General features: G+C 35.1%; 1 protein-coding gene across 1 annotated transcript in view; it reads right to left on the bottom strand.

Annotated features, from left to right (window-relative positions):
* VTI1A (vesicle transport through interaction with t-SNAREs 1A) overlaps positions 1-11096 on the bottom strand; it is a 366044-nt gene that overhangs the window by 134295 nt on the left and 220653 nt on the right. Inside the window, exons 6-7 of the mRNA XM_008569223.1 lie at positions 5753-5823; positions 4970-5031 (exon numbers count right to left, since the gene is read on the bottom strand). Of these exons, the coding sequence (XP_008567445.1) occupies positions 4970-5031; positions 5753-5823 (133 nt within the window). The remainder of the gene's footprint in view (positions 1-4969; positions 5032-5752; positions 5824-11096) is intronic.

The raw sequence follows: 11096 nt of genomic DNA, 5'->3' as shown, positions 1-11096 counted from the left end.
AAAAAAAAAAAAAAAAAAAAAAAAAAAAAAAAAAAAAAAAAAAGAAAGAAAAAAAAGGAGAGAGAGAGAAGTGAAAATGTAAATGCAAGATACTGAGAGAGAAGATACCCTTTTCAGTGCATAAAAATTGAGTGTGAGTCTTCAAGGACATTCCTCTCACAAGTCTTGAAAACTCTATACTGCTGAATTTTCATACACTGTAATAAGAACAATCAAAATATAACAAAACGTTTCCTGGGCAAAATGAGGGGGAAAAAAGAATTAGTTTTGAAAGACGTTTAAACATCTAACCATGGCATGTTTAAGAATAAACCTGTTTATTTAAAAAAAATTATATTTCTATGGCTTACAGATCTTGCATTGGCATTTCTGGCACACTTACCCTAAGGAATCATTCTGACAGTGCACTTAAGTTTTCCAGATGTTTTACCAGTCATTCTACTAAAGAAACAAGACTATGTTTCAAATGTGGTGGCAATTGTTTCCCAGATTGACACAGAAGTAACTCTAACAAAAATACACGTGTTAAATAGGATTGTATGAATAGTGCTGGCTAGGTCAACTGCATTTAAGTCTGTTTTGTTTGTATTACAGATTAGTTATCAGAGACCTCTCAACAGCTCCATACATAAAGAAGTTGACATACTCATGCTGGAAGGATAAATAAAATTCACTTTTTGGGGAAAACATTCTGATTTGTATGTGTGTGTGGAAGTAACTGGGGCAAATATAGGTAGTGTGGGGGAAAGAGGAAATTATTTGACATTGAAATCAGCATACATAAAAGGTGTTTTTAAAAAATATTATATATCCCATTTCTTTTGGTAAATCTTTTGCCACCATTTACAAAGCAGTCTACAAGTCAATATAAGGTTGTAATATGTCCTCCAAATTTAAGTCAATGAAGTCCTCAAATTATAACTCTTTTACATTCCTGAGGAATCCTTCAGATACTTTTGGAAACAAATATACTGTTACTGATCAATTATTAACTCTTCAGAGGGAAAAGGAAATATAATCATTATTTTTTTTCTGACTAAAAAAATCTTGAAAATCTCTATTTTCACTTTTGCTGATTGTCAGTACTGTATGGTCTAATAAGACTTCCCACTCAAATGTGCAGAAAAAAATATATACACAAACATGCACATAAATGCACACAAATAAAGAGAAACATGTAAGCCTCCCAGTGATACTTGTGGTACTTTAAGACAACCAATTATAATAATCAAATTTTGTGAAAGTCAATGAAAAAATCCATTTTTTGGCCCCAGTTACCACATGAATGGTCATTTGTTTCATGACCATTTTCATTATTATCTGAATTCCACTTTATTTAAACTCTGCCTATAGAGTCAGGAAATGAATAGTTTGTCCCTAGGTAGCTCTCTATCTTATGTCAAGACAAAAGAAAAATTACTTTCTCGAAAATCAGCTATAGCTGTGTTCTGATGTCAAGTTTTACCATTATAATTTTGAATGGACCAATCTTCTTCTTTGTTTTCTTTCTATTGGTAATATAGTATTGTTACATACAGAATAATTTCTTTTTGGTTGAATCAGTTGCTTTCTCACTAAAATAGGTATGTTCAATATTTCTTGCATATTTTAGTTCCTTTTAAAACTTGTTTGTGTCGTAATTCCATAAATCATCTTCTATTTCACTCATTTTTTTTTAAACACGTTGGTTTTTAAAGCTATTTACATATTTTCTATTGATTATTTGTTTTCCTGGTGCCATGATCAGTAAGAATTAATCGAAGTTGTAGAATCTTTAAAATCATCTTTGAGGATTAGATAATTTTGTGAATTCCCACAGCACATTTTTATGCACACACTCTGTATGACGCTGACGCATTCTGAAGGCAAGGATAAAATTGGTTTCATTTCAGGATCCCCAGGCCTGGTATACAGGCATCAAATATTTACTGAGAAAATGGACAAGCAGAAGAAAGAAAAGAAGGAAGGAAGGAAGGAAGTAGATTTTTACTTTTGAAGTTAATAAAAGATTAAAAAGCCTGAATGGTAGATGATTATTTAGTGGCTGCTGGATTTTATAAACTTAATTGTATTTTCCCATCTTCTTTTGGTCAGTCTTACAGATGATGGAGTGGACATATGTACAGACTTTGGCCCTGATGGAACATTGGTTTCACCTGTTTTCACAACAGACTAACCACTCTAAGTAAAATGACACAAATGAGGGGCCAGGCTATGCCATTTCTTTTCATTTTACAAATGTAAAAATGTTACGGTTTAAAAAATGAAAAACCTGAGTTCTTTTAAATAAAATAATTCCTTGTTTTGGTACATTGTGGACTACTTAACTACTCTCTGCCACACAGAATTTATCATATGAAAATAAACAAACGTTATATGTAGGTAAACACCTATACTTTATGAGGAGGACATTCACTTCTTTTACACATTTGTGAAGGTGATGGATGAGCACCATTCAGTATTACAACGTTTCTCAAATCAGAAGCACCTGTTGACATATGACATAACTATGTGGTTTTGGTAAGAACAAGAGTAAGAATAAGAGAACGTGGCTTCTCTTTCTGAAATAAAACCTCATCTGTGCTGGAAGCAAATGCTATGTGAATGGGAAGGATGTAACAGAGGAAGCAAAATCAGAGCATTATATAAAAGACTTTGGTATATAAACCCTGGTTCCGTTCCTCTAGAAGCTGATTTTCTAGGAAAGAACCAAAAAATAACAAAGTAAAGAGGTTGGTAAAATGTTTATGCCTATTCTCAACTCCAAAATAAATTGTATATCATGTGCAATAGTGATTAGAAAACAAAACCACCACCGGCATTTAGTTCCTAAACACTGAGATAGGTTATATAGCATCGATTAAAAATATCTGGATTATATTCTCAACTCCAAAATAAATTGTATATCATGTGCAATAGTGATTAGAAAACAAAACCACCACTGGCATTTAGTTCCTAAACACTGAGATAGGTTATATAGCATCGATTAAAAATATCTGGATTATCTTGGCTGTGCCAAGATCCCAGCTGTGCCAAGCAAAAAATGCTGTCATATAACCAAACAGGTAGCCTTAAAGAGTTTCCTTGCTTCAGACATAGCAAGGTGATGTCCATCTGGGATTTTTATTTCTGTTCATACTCTAGAAACATCCCAAAAGGTGATGAGTCAGTGATTCACTGAGTTTGCCTACAAAGAGAACCCCAAGTAGATTTCACCAGAGTAATTTTCTTCTGTAGGCTTCTGAAACTAGCACGTTAGTATATTTCCCTACAGAAAGCCAGCCCTGTCAAAGGTTGCAGAAGTTGTTTGTGCTTCAGCCTCTCTAAATGACTTGCAAATTTATTCAAACACAACACCAGGAGATGCTTTATTTGTTGAAATAACTGTCTGCAGTGTCCTGAACTAAAGGGTGAGGTACATCAAGCAGAAACATGTACAGAAATACATTGGTTTAGAAACCCATAAATCCTTATTTAAATCTGCCAACCTGAAAGCCATGTAGAGCCTGAATAAACTATTTTTCCTAAATGCTACATCTGATTAAGTCATACCATTAAGTGACAGCTGAACTTTAACATTAATATGATATTATTTAAATAACCACACGATTTTTTTTACACTAAAAATGATGAATGATTTCTGGACAGCTCAATTGACATAAAGCAGGAGGACTCTTTAATGAGATTTGACAAAATGGAGACATACGCAGAATATTCGTTACAGCTCACGTGGCAGGGGCCCTCCCAGGGAAGCAATAGAAGTTTTTTTCCCCCCTTTCCTCCTTTTTTATTGTCTATAGACACTGAAGCATTCCTTTCAATTCCATTTCCCTTCTCCTTGAGTTTTTAATTTTTCTGAAGTCATTTACATATTACTTATAATCAGAGTTTGGCGGTAGATGGTCCTGAGTTGTTACTACGCTTCCAGGAAAGGAGAGACAATGTAGTGTTAGGTCAATCTTGCCTGGAAGTGTCCTGGGAACTTTAGGCTCACTACTCATCTGGCTGGTAGAGAAATCACAGTGACCTTGAAGACTAAACTATACATTTGATTGTTTCTTACGCAATAAATCTCTTAACATGTCAAACATACTTTTAGCAAATTATAGAAGACGGATACCTGACCAGAAACTTTAGTTATTTGTAAATAGTTGTCTCTATAAGATCAACTATAGAAAAATTTTTCTTCTTTAAAATTCCTATTAAGCTATTCCAGAGGCCATTTTCAACATTCCTCACTTTTCTATCCACAGTTCCAAATAGGCGGTCATGGTAGATGATACTCTTATTTTGTAGATACTGGATGTAAAACCTTTCTGTGCTGAATATACTTATGTAGAATATTACCTACATTCATTCATTTACTTTTTTTATACTCTCCCGGATATTTTCCATCGATCAAAGTTTAGTTACACATATAAAATATCAACATTTGTTTGCTAGCACATATGAATTCAGATTATTCAGATAATCTTTATATTTTATAAGTCATCTTTAAGTACATACATAAAATGGAAATGTTTCCCGATACAGTGTCCCTTAAAGAAATGAAAACAAGGCAACAGAGAACAAAGCTAATACCAAGTGTGCTCCTGATAGCAGCAGGCCTGCATTCTCCCTAGGAGAAGGAGGCTATTGGGATAGAAAAAAATCAGTATATTCCTGCCATGGGGACTTCCTCAGGCTATGAAAAAAAACTTCATGTCTAACCCTAATTTTTTCCATAGTTTGAGGTAATCCCCCTAGCTCAAGTCTCCTCTCTAATCTGAGTTAGTTGGTATGTGTCCCCACCCAAAGAGTTAATATCAGTTCTCTGTTATTTCAAAAGGGTCTTGACACAGGGTACAAAGAACAGAAGCTCACAAGCCTGTTTGCCCCACTGCAATTAGAGGAAAAACATAGTTGAAAAGAGAGAGGGAGAGAGAGAAAGAGAGAGAGAGAGGAAGATCGGTCCCTACCTTGCTCTTACCTTCGCAGCATCCCTGTCAGAACCCTGGAGCTTTTCCCCAAGTTAGCGTCTGTTTCCCGAAGCTAGGCGGAGAAAAGCAGCATTAACAAAACAAAACAAAACTCCATGCAATTAGGTTATTTTTAAAGTGCATAGTAAGCAACAATTTATTTCACAATAGAAAATCCAAACAATAAAAAATGCTTAAATACACAAAAATAAAAACATGTCTGACAATTATACAAACTCCAAAAATTCTTAGATTCAGCAAATAACATGTGAGAGGTAACCCAGGATCTTTAAACTGGATACTTGAACTGGATATAAAAGCAAATGTCTCACAGCCTGACAAAATTTAATATACATCTGGTAATTAATCTCCAGTTTATGAATTTGCAAAGTTCTGAAAACATAAATGGAATTTTACACTAAAAATGATGAATGATTTCAATTCTACCTAATAAATTGAGGAAGAATGAGACCAATAGTTAGTTTTACAGCTTTCACTCTGAAAGACTGACATGCTTCAAAACCTCTCGGAATGACCTTCTTCTCAGCTATAGAGCTAAATAAAATATCCCCCTGGGGGCATTCTGGGATGGGGCTATAACGAATCAGCTTCTTTTTTCTCCATCTCATACCTTTCTTTTCCTCTCCAAAGCCTTTATCACCCTTTTTCACACTAGCCATTTTTATACATACTTAACTCTGTGTAGTCATTCTTCTCTATGTATGTCCCGACTATCATTTATTTTGTCTTCTCATTCACTGAATATGTGAAAAGACTGTATCACTTGTACTTACTCTTTCACGTGCTCGCTGTATCTTTTCTCTGTCATGACTGAGGTTTTCCAACATTTCCTGGCCAATTTGCTCTATGGAAAAGAAAATGTAAGGAAAGACAACTTGGGGCACATGTGAAAATAACTTTCAGAAGTACCAAAGTGACAATGGGTGCAGAGTAATGTTAAAGTAGTGTGCATCTTTTTTTTGGTGGTTGGCTGGTAAGGGGACCCAAACCGTTGACCTTGGTGTTACAAGGCTGAGCTCTAATCAACTGAGCTAACTGGCCAGCCCTAGTGTGCATTTTATATCAGACATATTCCAATTCATATATTTGAACAATATAAACAGTATTTGATAAATTTACCTATTTATCTTAGGTATATTTAGATGTGATTTATAATGTGACCTATAGAACATAACCAACATGGCAATAATGATTTAGAGGTGATGTGACTTGCCCAAGGTCACTCCAGCAAATTATCAGCAAAGACATAGGAGAGCCCAGGTCCAATGGTCTATTATTTTGTCATCATGGAATTCAGCCTTTGAATTTTACAGTTTATAAGTAATGTTATCAATTCTGCTCTACCTTCCTCACTTCAGTATGGCACTGTTTTGCATATATAAGTCAACGTCCATTTAGAAGGATCTTGATTTGAATGTAATTGCCCTGCATAAGTGATCCTCACATTCTCATCTACTGCAGCTTATTGGTAGTGGAACTATTGCTAGACGTCTGCTCTCTTAGAGGCAAGGGCTTATTTAATGTGTTATCAGCTCTTGCAGATACTTAAGTTGGAGTGAGGTGCACTCCTTAACAGGCGGTTGAGGAGAGCTCAGCTGGAGACAGGGTTTTCAACCCAGAACTTCCAATCATTTATGCTAGTACAGGCAGCTTAGAACCTTCACTTAGAAAGTCACACTGCTGAGTTCCAATGAGGTTTCCCACTGCCATGATCATCTGATTTGGTTGGCACTGGGCAGTCTCTCCTCTGACTGCAGACCCTTTTACAGGACATTAGGTATGTCCTATCCTCACAAATATCTATATCTAGCTGCCTTCAATAAGTATTTTTTTTTTCAGACTCATTCTCCATTACTTGCGAGGTACCTTATTCTATAATAGAATGCCAATCTGCTTCTCTTATAATCTTGGCAACCTGACTACCTTATTCTACATCTCCCTCTCTCTCTTTTTCCCCTCTTGTATTGTCTCTTTACCCTTACCTGTAAAAATAATCATATCATCTCTGTCTTATAAATTTATAGACAAACATCTATTATAATAGCAAATAATAAAGTCATTAAAAAACCAGCATGGTAGTTATTTGGCTCATGTATGCACACTGGAAAACTTTTTAAAGGGACATCCTAAAAACCACAGAGCAGTTTTCAATCCCACTTACTAGCTGTGCAACCTCGTGTAAGTTAGCTAACTTCGTTGTGACCCAGTTTCTTCGTTTCTAAAATGGGAATAATAATTATAGTACTATATCATGGGGTTGTTGTACGGATTCAATAGATAACTCAATTAAAATATTTGGCACTGTGACTGGCCCATAACAATAATAATAAGCATTTATTGAGTGACGATGATTATTATTAAAAAATTAATGGATAATTACAACTTTGACCCTTTCCTATCCTAGTTCTGTCATAACCACTTGAATTGTAATTTTACTCATAGGATACACCTGTCCAACTTTTTGCACAAAATTGGTCTTATAACCAAATGAGATAACTTAAGCAAAAATGTTGTGGAAGCTATAGGGTGCTATATAAATGCATGCCATTGTACATATAGTACATCATATACAAACATTCAACAAATAATCATTGAGTCCCCACTCTGCCACGTACGTATATGCGCTGGAGATATGGCCAGTAAAGAAGATCAAGTGTTCGCACCCATGGAACTTCCATGATGGTAGTGAAGGCAAACATTACAGCAGAGTTTGTGTTTCACAGAACGACAGAAAAAGAACTGTATATTCCTTTCATAATAGAAAATCCAACTAATAAAAATGGTTACCTACACTATCATGAACATATTTTTGACAGCATACAAACTCTGAAAATTCTTTCCTAGTATAGTACCTTCTCTGAGATTTATTTTATGTCTTTATTATAACTCCACACAATTTATCCTTAAGGTAAAATTGAATAAGATATGTGGTTCCCAGTGGAGGCATCATAAAAGTGGAAGATGATACCAATAATGGAGAAGGAGGAAATAACTAGAGTTGAACCTGCATTAGTACTACAATATTCAATTTTGTCATACTGTTATTGCTGTCACATAGAATTCCTTTAATCAACCTAATATAGCAATTTTAATTCATTTTTAACTTAAAATCTCTAATATATATATGAACACCACCAATACTGTAATTATTTGAGCAAAATACTACTCATATTTATATAATATTCTCTTCTATCAAGATTGACTGTATTATAATATGCAATCTCAAATGAATAGGTTGTTACTATTGTTACTGTGGCCAACATAGTACCCCCAGTATTTGTGGAAATAATGAGAAAATGAAAGAATGAAATAAAGTCAAAAAATGAAGTATATGAAAGGTTTCATAGCCCATCAAGTGTGGCACTGGAGAAGTCAACATTAGAAAGCAGGTAATAATATATCCACAATTCTATCAGGTTAGCCAGGGGAAAAATTTGACTATGAATAGATCTATAATTTGCTACTGAAAGAATCAATGGAACAAGAGGTAAAGAGATCAGGCCTTTCTAGGAGTCATAAGCCATTCCCACATTCTCCTTGCCTCCTAGGAAATAGCTCAGCGTACCAAATACTAACTCCGTGTAGCAAGAGAAGTGATATTGGCAAGAGTACATATCTTGGTCTTAACATCAAAATGCCATGCACTTGCTGGAAACAGAATACTTTTTCCATTTCTTATTCCCACATTTCATTTCTACTTTCCACTTTAATGCTCTAATAAAGAAAACTCCAGGCCAAATATATTAGAAATGTTTACTCTTATGGAATGAAAAAAAAAAAATTCATGCAGAAAATCTTTTGTGTTTTTTTTCCATTTTGTTTCCCTCTCCTCTAGTCAAACCAAAACAAAACAAGATAACAAATTAGAGTTAATTATTTTTAATATAGACTGTCATTGGTCAGGACAGTATTAAGTATTCAGAGATTATTTCATTAAAAATTAGTAACACTGTTAGGTTTATTTTTCTTAAATAATTTAACTCAAGATATAAGCATTCACCAAAAACACCAATAAAGAAAAAACACAAGCTCACAGGCCTAAATCAATGGCTGATTTAATATACTGAGTCTAGAATTTTCAGTTCTTTAATCTTTCATAGTGCCTTTAGAATGGGAATAGCGATAGTGCCTCTGTTGAAATAACTTGAGAAATCATAAATAAGTACTGTACTTGTTGACTGCGAAAATCTTGAGATTAAGAAAAAATGGGAAGCATAAAAGAAAATAAAAACTGATGCTGTATGCTGGAAATAACTTGAGAAATCATAAATAAGTACTGTACTTGTTGACTGCGAAAATCTTCTTGAGATTAAGAAAAAATGGGAAGCATAAAAGAAAATAAAAACTGATGCTGTATGCTGGAATTCTACATGTCGGTATGAGCATGATAAATGAATTCCTGGAAGGAAGAGTTCCTTCCTGCATTTCTCTATTCTTTCCACAGGGGTCCTGGGAATCATCCTGGGAGTACAGCACTCAAATGCATAAAATAAGTTTTTGTTTTCACAAATACCTGAATCACTGCTATCTTGATACACAGCCCTTTTCATAGGGGCACACACTTGCAAAAGGGCTTCTGGCTAACATTTCCTTTCTTCTTCACTCTTGGAGGGTTTCCACAATAGGCATTCAATACTTTCTGTCCCATAAAGGAACTGAGAAGGAAGCAGGTAGCTACAAATCTAGCAGGATACTTCCTGAAAGACTGGGCAGGCATCACAAAGATAAGACTTAGTTTGAGGAGTCTGTATTACTGAAAGCATCATGCCTCTCCATTCATAAAATAATACCATCTGACAAATGTAAAAGTCCATCATAAGACTAACATGAATAAACATTTAAAAAAAAATTATTGGACTTGTATTTTGGAGGTGAGCAGAATAAAATATTTTCTATAAGAAGTTATGACGGATTGAAGTTCACATCATGTTATACTATAAATTTGGCTGAAAGGGAAGAGGCCTCAAATCTAACTCACCAGAAAATGTCCCATTTGATAAATTCAAAATATTTAAAAAATTTTAGCCATTATACTACAAGCAGTGCACTTTCCAGAAGATACTGATTATTCCTGAGCAGATCCTATACCTAACTTTCTTTTTACAAACTTTGTTAAGGATGTGTGTGTGTGTGTGTGTGTGTGTGTTTTAAAGCAAAGACAGCCAACTGAGTCTTCTTTAAAGAACCAAGAGAAGGTAAGGTTACTTCTTGGCACTCAAAAACTTCATTAGCAATTTTAGTAGCAGGTAAAAGGCATTCACAATTATCCAACTATTGTTAGTGAATGAAAACTTTTGTGAAGTGCAGGAGTACAAAGCAATACTGTAAAAGAGCTATTCTGAAGCATGTGTTTTTATATGTGTATTGAAGAATACCAACCAGTTGGATGAAAAACACAAAGTGGTATTTCCTCCCAATCTGGAGTACTTAATTTTGGATATGGCTTGGGGACTACTGGCCACCAAATCTAATAAAAGTAACTAACTTGTTTTGGGAAGCAGACGGAGTCACATACAGCTTTCTCAGGAGGGATCTGCCGATGGAATGCTGGGGTCAGTCACTTTGGGCATTTAGCACACTGTATTAGCCAGTTTCTGTTGCTTATAACAGAAATACCTGAAACTGAGTAATTAGCAGAGAAAAAACATTTATTGCTTACAGACTCAGAGGCTGGGAAGTCCAAAGTCCAGGGAACATATTTGGTGAATCTACAACAATGCAGGGTGTCACATGGTGAGAACGGCAGAGCAGAGAGAGTAACCTCCTCATTCTCTCTCCTTTTAAAGCAACCAAAACCACTCCCATTATTCCAAGAATGGATCAATCTATTCATTAGGGCACAGTCCTCACAATCTAACTACCTCCTCAAGGCCCCATCTTTCAATTACCACAATAGGATTTCCTGCCCTCTTCACACTGTCACGGTGGGGACCAAGCCTCAGTGAGTTTGGGGGGACATCCAACAACAGCACACATATTCTTGGGCACTGACTCTGGTATCAGTAAACAGGTTCTCCTCAGTATTGATGTCACTCAGGCATGAAGTCTTCTAAATTCTTGGGACTCAGAAAGGTGGGGCAACAGAAAAGACAGTTCTTACACCATCTTTCATTATTT

This window comes from Galeopterus variegatus, unplaced genomic scaffold (assembly GCF_000696425.1).
Source record: "Galeopterus variegatus unplaced genomic scaffold, G_variegatus-3.0.2 Scaffold479, whole genome shotgun sequence".
NCBI lineage: Eukaryota > Metazoa > Chordata > Mammalia > Dermoptera > Cynocephalidae > Galeopterus > Galeopterus variegatus.
Note: the sequence above shows the minus strand (reverse complement) of the source record. Positions and strands in the feature narration are given on the sequence as shown.